The sequence below is a fragment of the Ambystoma mexicanum genome, chromosome 8 (assembly GCF_040938575.1).
Source record: "Ambystoma mexicanum isolate Mex_15411 chromosome 8, UKY_AmexF1_1, whole genome shotgun sequence".
Classification (NCBI taxonomy): domain Eukaryota; kingdom Metazoa; phylum Chordata; class Amphibia; order Caudata; family Ambystomatidae; genus Ambystoma; species Ambystoma mexicanum.
The window spans coordinates 908526464-908546103 of NC_090929.1; the positions used below are offsets into that span (position 1 = coordinate 908526464).

The 19640-nt window shown below is 50.9% G+C and overlaps 1 protein-coding gene across 9 annotated transcripts in view; it reads left to right on the top strand.

The window, feature by feature from the left end:
* Positions 1-19640, top strand: part of OGDHL (oxoglutarate dehydrogenase L) — a 2607259-nt gene that overhangs the window by 1751228 nt on the left and 836391 nt on the right. For all 9 annotated transcript variants that reach the window (XM_069610806.1, XM_069610810.1, XM_069610809.1 and 6 more), the window contains one exon: positions 10536-10663. In XM_069610806.1, coding sequence (XP_069466907.1) covers positions 10536-10663 — 128 coding nt within the window. The remainder of the gene's footprint in view (positions 1-10535; positions 10664-19640) is intronic.

Genomic DNA, 19640 nt, shown 5'->3' on the forward strand with positions numbered 1-19640 from the left:
ACGCTCGATGACAAATTGGGCGGAGAATTGAGATGTCCCCAGTAACTGCTTCCAAAGTTCTTCGATTAAGTAATCCATAGGCCCCTTCACTGCATTTTCATGCACCTCTGCAATGCGGACATTATTGCGCCTGGAACGCGACTCCAAGTCGTCACACTTCATCCGGATCACTGCCAGGTCCTTGGTCGTGTTGCATATCCTTTTCCTCCATGCTGCTAATCCTGGACTCTGCTTCAGTAATGCGCCCGTTTTCCTGGTCAAGCTTGGAGCACAGAGAGCTAATATTCGCGACCATATCATCCAGTTTCACATTAACAGCCGCAAAGCCACTCCGCATGGCAGCCAAAAGGTCCTGCATAGATTGAGCCGGCACCTATATCACAGTGTCACTCACAAGTATCGTAGGGCTCACTGTAGTCGCCGGAATGCTAGTAAATGTATGCATCAATCCCTTCTTTTTCACTGCATCCTTCATCATGCTCCGGCAAGCAAAGGGACCCCTGCAGTGGAGAACCTCAGAACAAACACAGTATTACCAGAAGGGGGCGCTCACCCCACCAGGACCGCAGACACCAGCCACCACGTATTCAGCCCAACCTTAGTGAACCGTGAACCAGGAGCAGCAGTGGTGGATACAGCCACCCAGGCAACATCAGTCCTCAGGAGCTCCTGAGGCCAAAACCAGACTGCAGGGCCTTATGTGGCAGGGTGATGCAGACTCCAAATTAATTTGGGTCTTGGGTCCTTGTAAATAATTAATGGCGGCAACAGTAAAGACATATACCAGTGACCACAGTTCAAGGGTGTTTATTAAACTGTATAAATTTGTGAGAAAAACACCTAATCTAAACCTAAATCTAGGATGGGAGCAAGCTATGACGATCAAATAATAAAAATGCAGTCCTAGTGGTGTCTTGTCAAATAAAAGGGCTTATACAAAGAAAAACCTATTGCCAATCCTTACTTCTAAGTTACAAAAGAGTGTGGGATAGTGTTCCCAAGAAAAGAAAGAAGTGTTCACAAATGATAAGTCAGGATGTTATAGCCGGGGCCTCCCTTCCCCACGTTTTTAGCACGAGACAAGGTGGGACTCTTGAGAACAGCATACTCCTGGGATTCTCCAGCACGAGGCTACAATCCTTTTAGTAATATCAGGACCTTTAGTGGTTAAGTCTCTTTTCTCCAAAGTCTCTAGCCTCTGAGGGCCTGATGTGTCCCTAATAACAAAACAAAAGTCACTTTCCATATATGTACTTTGAGTGATGACTCTTCACCCTTGGATCCCCCTCTTCCGGGCTCAGACCCTTCTCGAATGTTAGCCTCCCTCCGTCAGGTTCACTATGGCATTTTACTCCGATATTTTCACTTGTTGTAGTCACAAGTCTCAAAACAATCTTTCATTGTGGACATCCCTCAGCCGGAGACACACTTGCCAGTTAGACAGGTTACTTTTCTTCACACAATGTGGGATTTACTTCCAGTAGCTTTCCTCTTGATTGCGATAGCCTCCCTCCGTCGGGCTCAGACCGTCAATTTACTGTTGACATCCCTCGGTCGTGTTCATGTTTGTCATTCTAACATGGTTCACGATTCTAACATCTCACTAGAAAAGCGGGGTTCCCTTCCCCTAGCTTTCTTTCGGCATCCCTCCATCTGGTTCACACTTGCCTTAGACCCCTTAGGTTCTTTTCCTACCTAAGTACGGGTTTCATCCCCCAGTCAGGCTTCACGTTACACAATGTTCTCGGGATGTCACTGACCCTCCCAAACCACAGGCATCACTCTGTCAGGTTCACACTTCCCACAAACACAGTTCACTTGGGTTTGATCACCACATGTCAAAGACTTTCGCCTGTACAGGGGCGTGGCTTGATGGCTACGTGAGGGGACGTTCCTTGGAGGAGCTCCCGATGATCCGATTTTGATCCTGGGAAGAAGTGATGGTTTTCGGCGGACTTTCGAGTCCACGGTGCATCCAAGGGTGCATGAAAGTAGGGGGCACATGGTGAGTGCCCTCCCCACCAACGAGACTGCATATCCACAGAACTGGACTTCGAAGAAGGTGGCGGTCGCGCAGTGGAAGGGCAGCACCCAAGATGGCCACTCGTGGACAAAGGGCCATAAATGGTCCGTGGAGCTGAGGAAGACTGAGCTGGCCGGAGCAGGGCGAGCTCAACTAGAGGGACGCATTGTATGCGTCTCTGGCTGGTGGCAAGAACATAAGTGCGGGCCCCCACTGAAGAGGCCCTGGATTGTGGCGTGCCAGCAGAGCGAAGGAGGGGCCGGCGAGCGGACCCCGCGAGGCGCTCCACAGCGCCGGAGACACAGCTGGGCGCGTGTACCCAGCCGACGCAGCAGGATGTCTTCCAAGGTGGTGCGACCCCGGATCAAGCAGCCCACGATGGAGGCCTTCGCCAGGTCGCCCCCGGGCGCGGAAGGGGGCAAGAGCAAAGAGGCCCCTGTGGCGGCGACGGACCCACCGGGTACTATCCAGGAGGTGCTGGCAGCAATTGCCGACTTGAAGGTGGCCTGGGAAACGAAGTTGGGCCTGGCCATGAAAGAGCTGCAGGAGGGCCTGGACCTTAAGATCGGAGCGGTCCAAGAAGAGGTGAACCTGTTGCGACAGGACGTGCAAATCGATCGCGGAGCACACTGGGGAACTGGAGAAAGAGTTGGCCCCGACCACGGAGGCATGCAATGCACATGCTAAGGAGCTTCATGCCCTCGTGCAACGAGTGGGCAATCTGGAGGACAGAGTGGAGCAGGCAGAGGGGCGCGCCAGGCGCAACAACATTCGCATAGTGGGTGTTCCGGAAGGAATGGAAGGACCGAACCCCACGGAATACGTTGAAACCATGCTCTTGCAGGAGATTACAGGCGGGGAGCTGACCCAGGGGTTCGCGGTTGAAAGGGCGCATAGGGCCCTAACCAGGAGACCGGCCCCAGGAGCCCCCCCCCGTGGCCGTTGATCGCGAAGATCTTGAACTATCGTGACCGCGAAAAGATTCTCTCATTTTTCCAGAAAGGAGGTACAATAGAAAGGGGGTCAGCGAAAATAACGGCGTATCCGGACTATACACTGCTTGTACAGCGTAGTCGAATGAACTTTGGATCGGTGAAAAGGAGGCTTAGAGAAGCAGGCCATCGCTACATGTTGCTCTACCCCGCCAGGTTAAAGGTGTTTTATAAGAATAGGTCCCTCTTCTTTGAGACACCGACTGAAGCGATGGAGTGGTTGGATATGCAGGGTCGACCTCATGAACCGGATGTCCAGACAGAAGCGGCTGGAGATAAGTAGCACGTTGCTGAGGCACCCGGGAGGCCATAGTTATGACATTGGGACTGGAATATAGAATGATATTGTGCTTGTGGGGAGGATGTCATGGTATCCGCCGCTGGGTTCCGTTGAATGCACTTCTCCTAAATAGATGACTGGGAGCTTCTAGGAAGCACCCTCTGAACCCAATAGTAGTACACTTAGTTAGGTCACTGTTAGATAGGTGACGCCCCGCGGGGTCCTTGTCCTCGGATACGAGACAGGTCCAGACGTGGGGAGGCCTGAGATCCAGGGATGGAGCTGGGCTATTGTTGGGGGTTGGTAGGGAGGGGGGAGGGGGGGGAGTTGTGTGCAGTGGTGTGAAGTTGGGGGGGGAAGGGGGGTCTGGTTTGTGAATAGAAGGGAGAGAGCCAGAACACGAACTAGCACAGGGAGCATTATGGGAAAAGATGGGATGGGGATAGTCCGCCCAGATGGCATCGGGTAATCTCAGAATTGTGACCTGGAATGTACGGGGCCTTAACAGCTACCTGAAACGTAATAAAGTGATGCTGTACTTAGAGGATGCGTGTAGACATAGCCCTGCTGCAGGATACTCACCTCACTAGGGAAAGGTTGGAGGTGGTCAGAAGAAAATGGAAGGGCAATGTTGTGGGTGCGGCGTACTCTGCGTACGCTGGAGGGGTTATTACTTGGGTGGCACTGCATGTGCCGTTTCAGGTGCTTGACTCTACGGTGGACCCGGAGGGTAGAATGGTGGTGGTAACGGGTCTCCTGGAAAACAGGGAAGTGCATATCATAAATTTGTACGCCCCCAATAACGACACAGCGGCTTAATTTAGGACCCTGTACAGTAAACTTGGCCCCCTGGCAGGGGGTACGGTAGTGTGGGGGGGGACTTCAATTGTACCATGAATCCCAGAATTGATAGGTCCAAGGACAGGGCAGGGAAAGCGGCACCGGCGGCCAAAGCGCTGGGTACCTTACTGAAAGACCTAGGCCTAGAGGATTTGTGGAGAAGGCTGCATCCTACGGATAGGCAGTATTCACACTACGCAGCGCCACATGATTTGCATACAAGGCTAGATTACATGTTTGTAACAGCCGAGATAGTGAGAGACATAGAGGGAGCGGAATACAAGGCCCGAGTACTATCTGACCACTCGCCCTTGGTGGTAGACTGGAGACACCAGCCCCCAAGGCCGCAGATCCATACATGGAGACTCAGGACCGAGGCTCTGCAAGACGAGGGGTTCCGGGAGGGTCTGAGGGATGCCATTGAAGAATACTTTGATATAAATACGGGAAGCGTACGCTCTGTGGGCACACTGTGGGAAGCGTTTAAGGTGGTGGTGCGTGGGGTAGCCATTTCCAAAGCTAAGGGGCTACAGGGGGGTATCGAAAGGGAACTCCAAGAAGCGGAAAGGGAGCTAGAGGATCTCACACGTTGTGAGAACACCGCTCATGATAACAGAACCAAAGTAAAGGAGCTACATTTGTCCTGCAGTGCACTCTGGGATAGGCTGTGCAGACTCAATTACAGGAAATATACGGAGAGGATACATGCAGGGGGCGGCAAGCCGGGAAGACTGCTGGCCTGGCTGTATAAGAGTGAGACCCCCCGCTCGGTGATCAGTGAGATTAAGGATGAGAGAGGTTGCATCTGCAACACCCAGTAAAGACACTTGTATGAGGACACAGGGGAGGATATGTGTCAAGACATACTGGACACATTGGAGGACATAGAGCTGCCCACCCTGGATGACCTAGAACGCGCGGAGTTAGACGCACCTGTCACCTCGGATGAGCTGGAGGTGGTGATTCAGAATCTGCCCACTTGCAAGGCTCCTGGTTCGGATGGGCTGCCTAGTGAGTTCTACAAAACATACAAGCAAGAGCTGCTTCAGCCACTGCTTGCCACTTTCAACGAGGCCTATGAGCAGGGGGAACTCCCATTGTCCCTCCGCGAGGCCGTGATCGTTCCACTCTTGAAACCAGGCAAGCCGGCCGTGGAGTGCGGGTTTTACAGACCGTTGTCCATGCTTAACCAGGACAGTAAAATACTTACGGCAGTGCTGGCTAATAGACTGAAGAAGGTGATTGGAAAACTGATACACCCAGATCAGACGGGATATGTTCCAGGCAGGAACATCACCAATAACCACAGGAGGCTACACCACATCATTGACCAAACTGAGGAGGACACGGGCGAGTTGGCCATAGTGTCGTTAGACGCGGTCAAGGCCTTCGACTCATTACGAGGGCCCTGGCTGAAAGCGGTCTTGAAGGGGTACGGAATGGGACCTGGATACCTCAGATGGGTCCAGCTGTTTTACAGTACCCCGATGGCGAGAGTCAAAACAGGGTCCACAGTCTCAGATACCTGGCAAATTTGCAGGGGGACCAGACAGGGATGCCCCTGGTCACCCATGCTATATATACTGGCATTAGAGCCGCTGGGGAGGTGGGGATAAGCACTGTCAGTGGAGGGCACCTGATATCAATATATGTGGATGATATGCTCTTTATTTGCGTTATCCAGAAGAAAATCTGCAGTATGTGCTGGAGGTACTAGAACGGTACGCCACCCTTTCGGGCATATCGGTGAACCCTAGAAAGTCTAGTCTGTTTCCTTTGGGCAGATATAGGAAGGTCCCGGTACAGAGGCTGCCTGTCCTGCCAATACCATGGCAGCCTGTGACATTTAGGTATTTGGGAATAAATATTTACTACAAGGTCGAGGCAGAACACAAGCATAACACGGAAAAAGCGATAGAGGTGATCAAGAACAGCATGGTATTTTGGTCTAGGTTGCCCCTGACCATGATGGGGAGGGCGGCCTTGCTCAAGATGGTCGTCCTGCCTAGACTCTTGCACTTTTTCGTGAATGTCCCGTTTTTGATACCTATGAGCCTATTCGCGAAACTTCACAGCGTGTGTAGGGGTTTCGTGTGAAGCTCCAGAACCCATGTGACAAGGGGGTGAATAGGCCTGCCTAATTTTGAACTCTATTACCTGGCGGGGCAGCTGCTGTATGTGGCCAGTTGGCTTTCGGCCGAAGACTCGGCGGAAGCTAGGCTTCTGCGTGGAGACTCAGCCCCATACTTTCTGATGGAAGTGGTGTGGTTGCGTAGAGACAGACTGGTGGGCAGGGGGCGGCTACTGAGGCTGGGCTGGGAGATCTGGCACAGGACATGGAAGATTGGGGGGGATTCGGAGCCGTACTCCCAGCAGGCCCCTTTGGCGGCGCTGTGCGGGAGCGACTCTCAACTACTTGAATCGGTCCGTAGATACTGGGAACAGGTAGGCCTGGCCACCCTCGGGGGACATATGGCAGGAAGGGGAGGCATTGGACTTTCAGAGGTTGCAGGAAGAGACGGGGGTGCATGGTGGCCAATATATAACCTACGCTAGGCTTGTGAAAAAGACTAGAGATAGATGGCACGAGACAGTGCTAGCGGAAGACCCTGATGCCTCCCTGGAAACTATGTATGATGTATCGGTGGGCGGGCACGAAATATCGAGGATATACGAGCTCCTGCGAGCAAGAGCAGGGAAAGAGTTGCTTCAATTGAGACAAGATTGGGAAGAGGAGGTGGGAGGACCCATGGCAGACGGGCAGTGGGAATGGGCCCAGAGGTACCATAAAAAGGTGTCCCGGAACGCGAGATTCCAACAACTTCAATTGTACGTTACCCACAGGGCTTATCTGACTCCCGGGAAGATTGCAAAGTTTGGGGGACCAGCTACGCAGCAATGCCCCAGGTGTGGGGAGGTGGATGCGGGTCTGCTACACATGTTTCGGGCTTGCCCGGAAGTGCACAGATTTTGGGATGAGGTTAAGACGAAACTGGCTGGTGGGGGGGTGGTGCTGGATGTGGAATCGGCCTGGTCATGCATGCTTGGGTTTTTTCCTAGACCCCGACATTCAAAACACATAAGCAAGATGAAGGACTTGGCTTGTGTTTTGGCCAAGCGCAGGATTGCCATGGGCTGGAAGGCGGCCCACAGACCTAGGGTGGAGCTATGGTGGGTGGACCTCTTGAGGTGGGCGGAAGCTGAATCTGTAGCCTGGTTCGAAGCGGTCACTGGGGGGGGGGGCGAGGAGGAAGTAGGGCCCTTGCTGGCCTGGCGGCAATTGGTGGCCTCTATGGCAAACCCTCACCAGGGTAACAACGGAACAGAGGACTCGGATGATGACTGCTTAAGTATTGTGCTACCCGATGATGCTCCTGTAAATGACATGTGAGAACCGGCTCTAGTTCTAGGGGGGGGCGTGGGGGAGTTGGGGAGTTCTAATGAAAATGTGTTGGTCTAATGATGCTTTTATGTATTGAAAAAGTTGTAGTGTGTTTGTTTGGCTACAAAATAAAATAAAATATTTACAATTCAGACTTTCGACTGTACAGGGGCTTTTCACTCGAACCTTGTATTACCACTTTCGTCAGGTTCTCCCAGGGCCTTATGGTATCGGTAGTTTCACCAAAAGGGGACCTGCCAGTCTTTCGAATGAGCGCCCACGTGGTGCCGGACCACTCTGCAGCTGGTCTCTCCCTGGGTTTTAACAGTTCTGTAACACACAAGGTCTTTTGTTCCTTTGATTTACATTATGTTGCCATTTGCAACCCTCGTTCAATAAAGTCCAGTTTACTATTGATTCTTCCTACGACTCACCGGCTTTGATGAACCGCTTGGTATTTCTTGTCTCTGGAGTCAAGGACGGTACCGTGGTAGCAAGCGCCTCTCCCTGGCTTGGTTATCAGTGTAGGAGGGCTCCGTGCACCGTTTACATCTGTTACACCACACGCTGGCTCTTGTTCCTGGGCTTATGATTCCTTTTGCGGAGGCTTCGCTGGACTTCCTTGTCGTCTTTTCGGTTCTCGCTGCCTTTCTCCTCCTCTTGAACTGCCGTCCTGAAAGAGCTGCCTCCTTGTGCGATTTGCCTTGCTCAAAGCGTGCTCTCATGCTCCACCTTTTATCCCTGTTGGGAAGGGAAAGGGCTGTCAGGTGTGTGTGGTTATTGTAAAATACCTGATTCTGCCTGATCCTTTCGGTGGGACATGTCAGGTAAATGGCCCTGGTGTTAGTCTGTTGTCTTTTGTGGTGTAAAAAAGTGTTTGTGTCAGTAAAAGGGAGTTGGGGATAGAGCTTCTGAATATCCTACGGGGTAGGATGGGAAAAGGTGTTATAATGAAGGGGGTACCGTGTCTCACCTGTCGGTGTCCCACTGCCACTCCTTTAGTACCCCCCATCCGGGTTATCCTCCCGCACTGGTCCATCCCCAGGAACTGAATCCAATAGCAATGGATGTGTCCTGGCCACCTGGATGACAGATCCCCGGGGACGAGCACGTAAAACACCTTCAGGTTTCTCTCATCATGCAGAAATGAGGGCACTCAGCACCCCCACTGTTCATGGCCCCCGTCTGCAAGATGTATGATGGCACAGGGGGCTAATGTGACAGCTGGGCGAGCCGCACCTTAGCGAGGGGCTACAGCCTCACCACCCAAAAAGGGAATGGGTTGTGCCCATCAAACAGTCAACCGATGGTGTGTAGTATAGATGCACCACCTCAGGAGGTTAATTCAGTGCGCACAGGGAGGCAGGCAGTGATCTGTGCCAGGCCCGAGGGAGAGCCTGCGCTAATGTCGGCATGATCAACTATGGAGTCGGGCCCCTCCCCCACACAGGCTGCGGGCTGCCGCAGACAGCATAATAATAATAATAATAATAAGCATCTGAATAAAGCAGGAACACTGCAGCAGGACGCAGACACCCGCGCCTGCCGCTGAAGTTGATAAGCAGACCACGGCTCTCCCAGCACTGCACTTCTCACTGGAGTCAGGCAGCAGCTGCAGAAGAACTAATGTAACACTTCTCCCCACCTCTGCAGCTCACAAGTTGCACAATGAAGGATATTATTGTCAGTATGTTACCAGGCCGGAGCTCATGCTCAGACCACCATTATCATTGCTGCTCAGCAGCGCCCGAAGTTAAACCATCTTCGAATGTAGAATTTGATGTTAACCAGAGGATTGAGCTGCCTGTCTGGCTCTACCCTCAAAGAAGGAGCACAGGCTCCATAGCTTGGACCAAAATAAGAACACTCAGTTTTTATAAAGCCAGGACTGCTCCTTTTGGCGGGAAGATCAGCTGTATTTGTCTTTTTTGCAGGCATGATTGGGACATGCAGTTAATAAGGAGACTGTCATGATGGATTTTCTTATGCATAACTGAGTTGTATGAGAAATCTCAGGAGGTCCCATCTGTGCTTCGGGCTACCTCCGCCGCCAGAGGAGTGGTTGCCTCTTTTGCATTGCAGAGGGGAGTTCCCCTGAAGGAAATCTGTCAAGCTGCAACATGGTTGTCAATCTGCAACATGGTCATGCTTGCACACCTTTGCTAAGCACTTTACTCTAATTTTGCCCAACCTTCAGTGCTCTCACTGCTTTTGGAATCTATCCAGATGAGGAATCTGTGGGAGAATGCAAAACATTGAAGGGAAAATTGTTCACCGATAATGTTCTTTCTATAGATTCTCCTCCCACGTATTCTTCATCACCCTCCTGGACTACCCCACTTCTGAACGTGAGGTATAGGTATATGTGAAGTAGTAAGAAGACACTGTACTTGATGCCTGATTTGTTAACTTGGGAGGAGGAGGAGAAAAATATATTTTAAAAAAGAGATTTGGTTGAAGTTCCGAAACGCTATGTAGAATCTTGATTGGTATTGCAGTTGTATGCCTTAAAGTCTACCTAGTAATTATTCCCTTGGCAGCAGAGAATGGGGGGAAATGTGAGAACAGAAGAGTGGGCGTAATGTGTGCTATATATGTTTTGTTGACATCATGTCCAGAGTAGAGGAGTGTGAGAGCTCCTCTGCTTACATTTTTCAAGAACAGCTTGGGGCTGGGAGCATCTACCCAGATTAGTAATATGTGGGAGGAGTGTTCATAGAAAGAAGATTAACTATGTTTTCCTCTTCTCAGCAATAGCTCACTATTCTTCAACACCTGTGCCTCTCATGCTGATCTCTCAGACTTTACTGGTTTCCTTATGTTCTCCAGACCAGAATGCCTTCCACGCTTCTTTGTGCAACCATCTCCTCTCTACCTAAAATCCTCCATGCAAATGGAGGACATTGTGCCTACCTCCTTTTGAGTGATCAAATTAAAGGCAGCTGTTTCTGTGAGTGTATATTTGCAACCATGTTCTGTGTATATCTATAGCCAACTCTTTTCTCTACATTTTTACAGCCATCGTCATCATGTTCTTCATGACCAAGATGTGGATAGAAGAACGTGTGTACCAATGAACCATCTTTGGCCAAACCAAGCTCCCTACACAGTGTGCAACAGTTCCCTGTCGGAGTATGGAGTCTTAGGTAGGTGCCTTCAGATCAATGGAATTTCCCATTCTCTGTCTTTTTGTTCCTTGATTTTTATATTAGTATTGATTTAGAGACGTACAGATGCAAATTTTCACCAGATATTTTTGTGAAATCTGCAAAGAACTCTGTTTATCACTGCCAAAATAATTTCGTCCTGTGAAAGTGTTTCTTTTTAACCACTCTCTGCTGCTTCCAAATGGTAGCTCTTCTTGGTGTCGGAACTTGGTACTGTCAAACATTGTTAAGTAAGCTGTTGTTAATAGTGCGAAATTGAATAATTATACTTGCATTCCGTAAGATTTCAGTTTAGTGCACTGGTCTGCAGCCTGTGACTCTTACAGAAATTTTGGACAGTGACTTCCATAATTCAGTATTGGCTAGATTAACTAGAGCAGATATAAGAGGTTGTCCAAAACCTCTGGAGAGACATTGTCTACAGACCCAGGAGAGAGCTCAAAGAATTGGTGAATGGGGGTTGCAAAGAAGCAAAATGGTCAGCGTATCAACCTATTACATCTTTTGTGTCTGAATATGTTACTTCTTTGGCGTTTTCCTACAATCGGTGAACATATTTGACACCAATGTTACTCCTATATGCTGAGCTCTTTCTCCATGCAGTGAATGATAGCTCACCTAAGCATGCTTTGAATTACTTGCACTTCGTATAGCCATATCTTATTACTTGCTTTTCTGTGTGATGCTAGTTTGCAACAACCAAATCTTTTCCTGAATTGTGTTAACAAGATAGGAGCTTGAATGAGCGCACTTCGTGGATACTGTAAGGAACTCATGGTGGCTACAATAAAGACAGACACAAGTGATCACAGTAAAAGGGTGTTTATTAAACTGTAAATGCAGGGTGGAAAAAAGCCTAACCTAAACATAAATCTTAGGTGGGAGCAAGCTTCGACCATCTAAGTCAGTCCTAAAAGGCCTACACTAAAAGAAAACAATTGGCAAATCCTTACAACTACTTACAGAAAGAGTGTGGGATAGGGTTTTCAATAAAGAATGAAGTGTTCACAAATAATAAGTCAGGATGTGATTGCCAGGGATCTCCTTTCCCCACGTTTTGAGCACGGGACAAAGTGGACCTCCTGAGCACCACAAACGTTTGAGCTTTCCCAGCACATGCTGACAGTTCCGTACCAGCTATCAAGTCCTTTGTGGTTGTCTCTTTTCAATAGAAATTCTCTTGCGGAGGCTACCAGCAGGTGCTGAGATGAGGTAGCCTCTGCGACTCACTCCGTGACCAAGGGCTGAAGTGTGGATTGAGCCCCCCAACAAAGCCCCTATTTTAGCTGTTCCCCTGCCCCCCCAGCCTCTCAGGGTGCGTGAGACTCTGGTGGACCCGCCACCGCCAGTCTGACTCCCTTGAAGCTGAGTGACCGGAGTCCCAAGATATTCGAGTTGCGGTCGGCGCCGGGGAGAGCCGTATGCTGGAGCTGAGGTGGAGCTCCAGACAAAGAAAGGGAAAGTAGGCTGGCTTGAAATGGCCCTCTGCGGAGCTGCAGCTGGTGGACCACGCTGTTCGTGGAGAAGGAAGCCAGGATGCCAGATCACACCCCCTTTTTCCCCTCCTGGGAACTGGGACATGGGAGGATCTGGGGGGAACCAGGCTGTAGCAGATAGTGTGGAGACCCACAGCGGAGCCATTGGCAGCATGGCGATGTGGTGGTGGACTCCTGTGACCAACCCACCGGAGGAGCCGAGGCAGCGACAGGGGCTCCCACCCTCATCAATCTTCAGGTACCTGCCAGCGCGCCCCTGCACCCTCAGGCCCTAGAATCACCCTGGAGCCTCCCGGAGGAGTGGGTGCTGGGCTCTCTCCCCCGCTCCAGAGTGCTTGGCACAGTGATACTCCCACTGCAGCGAGGACCCGGTGAACAGTGTGCAGCAGCCTGCCTGGGGGTGGGGGAGGGGAATTGCTGCCGTAGACGCCGTAGCAACCGATGGAAAGAGAGGCGGTGCTCCTGAGCATCCAATTGAAATACAACACATGGAGATGCCCCCGCCTGATGCAACAACAATAGCAGGAGCCCTTGTCCCTTGGCATGGCCATGCCGAGAGGCAGACTGCTCCCTTGCCTTGGCTGCACAGGTGGGGGCGAATGGGTGATCCCCCCCCCCCCCCCTAGGGAGTAGGAGTCCTACTGGACTATTGTATGCCTGCCCCCTCTGGGATAGGGGTTAAAGAAACATTTCTTGAGTGCCCCCCTGGATCAAGGGGGTTGATGTCTTTCTGTTTTTCCCCCTGGACATATGGAGAACACCACGAAAATGCGCAGCCTCTGCATGGGATGAGCATGCCCCCGTACCCCCTCAGCATCCGGTGAGTGACCCCCAGTAACTCTCACTGACCACCACGCCCGAAGATATAACCTTTACTTTCAGGCCCTGCTGGGAGGCACCCGAGACCCTGGCACAACTGCAACCCACTTTGCCCTGGTCTGGAATCTCGCCGACGCAGCGCAGGCATCGAGAAGAAGGCGGAGGACCAAGGGTAATCGTAGTGATTTCTCAACATTCTCTGACTCCCCCGAAGAGAGCGTGTGGTGCCCTTGGGGGGGTGGCTGAAGCCCCTTGGGGATGTGTACTTGCAATAGAGCGTACCAGTTGGTGGATCCCCCCTCCCCCGAGTACCGATAGAGGTTGATGCCGCCCTGCCCCACACTTCCACTCTCGCAGCACTGAGCCCCCACCCTCCTCCCCACGGAACATTGGGACCTGTAAACCCGAAGTCCCGGCTCTCAAGCTTTCCAGAGACCCACGAAGAAGAGGACCGGGGGACCTATTGGTATCACACTCTAGAGCGCTCCCTCAGGCGTGTCCATTATCGTGAACTCCGGGAGCTCTAACTCTCTACGGCCGCCCATGAACTGGCTGCCGCCCCTCCAAAAATTCAGACATGACCAGGTCCCTACTCCAACCCAGCCAACCATGTGAGCCACATCTGCGACCGCCGCAGAGGAGACTCAGTCGATGAGCAAAGGGATGGCGGCTCTTCTTGAGGGAATTAGGGGCTTTAGGGCCGACATAGGAAAGAGGCTGGATGGCCTGGATAAAAAGGTTGACACTATGGACGGCCGTATACAAGGCCTAGAAGCCAACCAAACCACTGTGGACCTACTGGAAACTCAATTTGAAATGAGACTCTCGGAACTGTAAAGGAGAGAGGACAAATGCACACTAAGAATGGATGATTTTGAAAATGGTGCATGGCACAACAATTTGAGATGTTTTGTTTTTTCCGGACCGCGAGGAAGACACCCAGAGTGACCTCGTTAGAGCCATAAATGCAGTGGTCAGCAAGCTGTTCAACGAAGAAAACGTCAACAAACCCACCATAGACCAAGCCCATAGAGAGGGAGGGAGCTCCAGGGGACCAAGTTCAATCCTGCCAAGGTTCCACTACTTCTCTGAGAAGACAAAGATTTTGGAACAGGCAAGAAAGAGGGTCCCGGTAGAGTGGGAGTCCCAAATAGTGGTGTATCAAGATCTCACGACCTTCACCCTTGCCAGGAGGAGGCTTTGTGGCCCCCTGACAAAGTGGCTCAATGTTAAGGGAGTCTGTTACAGTTGGTGATTCCCCTTTTCCCTTGCCTTTGACTACGAGGGATATAAATACAACCTCGTAACAGAAGACAATATTCAGAGAGTGACACAGGAAGTGTTGGGCGAGACCGCCTCGACCGCCGCACCAGAGCCTCGAGGGAAGGAACTGTCTGAATACCAAAGGACTAATGGATTTGTGGACAGACGCTGTGTCCGGGGTCACAGGAAGTTTAAGAAATTGAACCTGGTGTTTCTGTCGCAAGCCCCCCTTAGCACTTGAAGGTCAATGGTAGAGACAACAGAACCAAGCTCTGTGTGAGAAACAGTAGCCTTTGAGTGAATTCATTGTTGGCTATGTTAATGCCAGGGGTGGGGGGGGGTTGGAATACATTTATTGAGTGCGGGCTAGCTGAGGGAGGCTTAGAGGAGTCTATTGACATTGAACAGGCCCGAGGGCGGGGCAGGAGAGAGTGGCCTGGTCCAGCTACAAGATAAATGTTGCAAGTATTCCAGGCGCCAAGGGGCGGGGGAGGTGAGGGGAGGAAGTTGGGGAGATTGTTGTTTTTTTAAGGGAAGTTTGAGTTTTTTAGGCTACCAAGCTCTAAGTCCGTCCAGACTGGAGTTTTGTTGCAGCTAGTAAGGCACCAGGGATCATATCCCGAGGTAAGTTAGTATCATATTGCCAATCCTGAGAGGTTAGAGAGCAAACTACGCCCCCCAGATGGCTGACACCATAAGTACACTGGCGTTGGGTTTTCTTAATGTGAGAGGTCTGAACTCCCCACACAAAAGATCCTTAACGAATCGAGAATTCATTAAGCTGAAGCCAAACTGTTTTTACAGGAAACCCACTCGCAAAGAGGGAAGGAACCATCTCTGAAAGCAAGATCCTTGGGGGAAGTGCTCCATGCTTCAGGCCCAATCACGCCTAAAGCAGTGGCTCTGTTGATATCCACTAGATTACACTTTGTAATCAAGGTGCAGTCTAAGGATCCAGAGGGTCGGTTTCTCATGGTTAAGGGGGAGATAAGCGGATGACCTCTAACGGTGGTTTCAGTTTACTGCCCAAATGAAGCACAGGACCAGTACTGGGGCTCGGTTAAGTGTAAAATCCAAGCCTTTGCGGAAGATTCATTAATAATAGGAGGGGATTTTAACATGGTCATATACCCCGAAAGCGACAGAAAGAGATTGGACCCCGGCACGGTAACTCGAGCACAATGGAGGTGTTCCGAGCGTTTCCAAAGAGTTAACATGGAACTGGGAGTAGCAGACTCGCACACAAGGGAACAGGGCTGGAACCCACTTTATACATACTACTCATAAGTCCATAAAGCCTTCTCAAGGATAGATTACATACTGGTAGAATCCCCCCTAAGGGAGCGCTTGACGAAATCCGCTGTGGAGGTAATTCTGTGGCCTGACCACGACCTGGTGATGGTCCAAATGGGGGTTCCCCACGGGGTGGAGCACAACGGCCAGTGGTCATGCAACGACCAGCTGCTGAGGGATAAAGAACTAGCCCAGTCCCTTTTGAAAGTGATTATAACTTTTTTCGAGATCAACGACAATGGGGAGGTCGGGGGCCACAGGGGTTTGGGAGGCATTTAAGGCCACTACAAGGGGTATCCTGATAGGGACGCATGCAAGGAGAAAGAGGGAAAGAGAGCGCAAGGAGAGGGACCTCTGAAAGAAGATTGAATCCATTCAACTAGGCTGGACATTGAAAACCCAAATGTTCCCGGGACAATGGGCTAAATTGCAAGAATATAGAAATAAGTTGAAAGCCCTCATGGACGGCCAAACCGAGAGGAAACTCTCCTTTTTTAAACAAAAATATATGGAAAACGGTGAAAAGTCCAATAAAATTCTGGCATGGAGGCTGAGAGATCAGAGAAGCAGCAGAAGGGTGGACGTCATTTGCTCAAAGGGAGGTGAAAAATTGCTTGAAGACCCCCAAATAGCTGCTTGAAGACCCCCAAATAGCTGAGGAGTTTTGGTTATATCACGAAACACTCTTTCTGATGTTTGTTAATCTGCTTAGCATCACATGCTGTGCATAGGTCCGACATCCATTGGTCACTGCAAAGTATTGCATTTTGTTTTTCGTAGTCGCAAAGGGGATGTCGACAAGGCGTGTCTGTAACACTATCCCTATAGTGACGTGCGGTGTACCCACAATCCTTCACGCGTCTAGGTCCCTCAGATTGTTTTTTTCCGCCCAGCTTTTGGTCGCCTTTACGCGGGGCTCCTCGAGAGACATTGCAAAACATATTTTCTGGACCTTGGTCCTGACTTATTACATTAACACATAGATCCCTCCCCTCGATGGAGCTGCGAAGCTGTTTCTCCGCCGAACAAGATCTTCGACGGAGGAGACGAGACGGAGGAGATCCTTCGGCGCTGCCGAACACGTGGCCTGGCCTCGCCGGCCAACATACAGTAGGGAGAGTGGGGGTGGAACTATCTTGTTTCTCTTCGAGAATGCCTTTCCTTTTCCCTTCCCTTTCCCTCGCGGTTGTTATCACCACAAATTATTGCCTCAGCTATGGAGAGGACACCCTTTAGGTTTTGCCCGCGCTGCAAGGGCAAGTAGACCTGGAAGGACAAGCATAAACGCTGTAATCGTTGCTTGCCCCTCGATCATAAAGAAGATGGCTGCGCGGCTTGTCAACTTTTAAAACCCAAAACTCTAAAAGAACGTAGAGTCAAGAGGTGGGCGGCCTACGCCATGTCGAAGTCCGATTCCTCACCCGCCGCCGCGGAAAGTGACGAGGAAGGTGATAACACGACCTCCGTTGCGGAAGTCTTAAACCTCTCGAGGGAGCGCTCACGCTCCTCGACGTCCGTCCCCGGCCCCGACGGGCTCGGCTCACGCCCTGCTTATGGGGATGAACACCCCCCGCCGACAAGGACGCACAAAAGACTCCCATAAGCACACAACCCACGGCTCTTCTTCCTCGAAGACGAAGAATCCATCAGCACCGAAGGAGACGCAGGGCACCCCGGCGTCTACCTCAGACCGTAAGAGTCTAAAGCCCCACTCGCAAACGCAGCCGCCACCAGCGACTGGGCTTTCCACAGATAAAGGCGCTACCCCAAAACCATCCGACGTAACGCTCCATGTAAGAGCGCCCGTCGCAGTACAACACTCAACGCCCGTAACGTCGAGACCAGAAACCTCCACAGACAATTTACTTGTCGAGAGCCTAGCGAGGATGGTTTCCGCCAATACCCATAAGCGGACGACCAAAGACACGTTGAATACCGCGCAAAGGGTTAAAGACACGCCGAAAAAGCCGAAGGGGAGCCAGGAACTGCCCCCTTCATCTAGAGGGACTCCTGGCCTACCGGAAGGCTTTTCAGACGGTCACAGAAACCTTTCTTCGACGTTGTGGGAGAGGTCAAAGCGTTTCCAGGCAGAAAACACTAATTCCCCCCCCTCTACCCCCCCTTTAGACTACTCAGGGGTACCCCATGAAACTCTGGAGAGACTCCAATTCTGTATGGAGAAAATGGAAAGATTTATTTTACAACACCCAAAAGACCAAGAGAAGGACCCCAGGAGGACCCCAGGGTCAAATTTCCTAGGCTGTTTAATCCTTCACATGAGGAATTAGATGTGTATGACCTCGCTGAAGAGGAACAACATTTTCAGGAAGAGGATGAATTTTTGGGTGTAGAGGAAGAACGAAACCTACAGGAGGAGGGTTTTCAAGAAGATCCAGATACAGGTGCAGGGGGCTTCGGAGAAGAACTAGAGGTAGTTTCCTCACACCCCTGGCAGTCCCCATCAGCGTACTCTGACCCTGATGCCATAACCCTATCTCCTCCCAAAGACTCGCCTATTAGGAACACATCTCCTATAGATGACCATCCTACGTTTAATGCACTGTTGCGCAAAGCAGCAGCGCATTTCGAATTAGACACAGGGGAGACCTCTCCTGACATTGACTTTGTGGGAAAAGTAATTAAGGAGAAACCCCCTGTCAGTCAAACCATTCCACTCCTTGCTTCAGTAAAAAGAAGAATCGCCCCTTCTCTATCCACTCCTGCGTTGGTCAGAGGGGTCAACCCTCGAATAGAAAAACTCTTCAGTCCATCTCCTTCTGACCCTTTGTACGTCAGGGGCCACTCCGTACCAGACTCCCTAGTGGTAACTAATACAAGGAAGAGGGCAGGGGTGCTACTGTCCACCAGCGAGGCACCTCCAGACATGGAGGGGAAAAAGCTGTATGCCCTGGGGAAAAGAATCACAGTTTCCGCTGCTTTCTCAGCAAGGATGGCTAATAACAACTCTTTACTAGCAAGCTACGCAGACGCACAGTGGAGCAAGCTACGTAGCGACGCTGAAGAGGCACCAGAACCCCTGCGTACACGCCTTCTGGCCACAATCACAGAAGGGACACTAGTGAACCAAAGCATTGTTAAAAACACTTTAGATGCTGCAGAGACTGCTGGGCGTTCCCTAGTCCAAGGGATACTCCTCAAACGCCATGTCTGGCTGTGCAATCCGGGGTTTAAACCTGAAACACAGGCTTCCCTGATCAACAAACCTATAGAGGATACCTATCTCTTTGGTAAGGCATTTGATGAGGCCCTAGAAAATGCTAAAAAGGAGTTTGACACTATCAAGACCCTTGACCAGATTTCTAGGCCCCCTAACAGACGCGGCTATGGCAATAAGCCCTTTTTTCGTGGCCAACCCCAGCAGCAGAATCAACAACAATAATACTCTGCCAACAACTGGTCCTCTAACCAGGGTAATAGTGGCCAGTACAATCAGAGAGGCCAACGCTGTGGCAAGGAGAGAGGTCGGGCCTCTACCCCTAGAGGGTCCCAGGCCAATAACAGCAAATGACCTGAAGATTCGGGTCCCCTCCCATGCATCGCCGGTCGGGGGCCGGTTAACATCGTTTCTTCCAGCATGGGAGGGAATAACATCAGACAGTTGGGTACTATCAACCATAGCCCGCGGCTACTGTATAGAATTCAACAGTTCCCCAACATACAAACCCCCACGGGGACGACGCATGACACCAGAACACCTCGCCATCCTTCTACAGGAAGTGGAACAGCTACTGGAAAAGGGAGCTATAGAGGTCGTGCCTCTATCTCAGGTAACGGAAGGTATTTATTCAGTGTACTTCCTTGTACCCAAAAAGGACCTAACCATGCGCCCTGTATTAGATCTGCGCCCAGCGAACAAATTTGTCAAACCCCAAAAGTTTTGCATGGTAACCTTACAGGAAGTAATCCCCTTGCTATCACAAGGGGATTACATGACAACACTGGACATGAAAAATGCATACTTTCATATTTTAATGTTGCCAGCGCACAGAAAATACCTCAGGTTCATGATAGAGAACAAACACTACCGGTTCAGAGTGCTACCCTTCGGGATAGCATCAGCACCA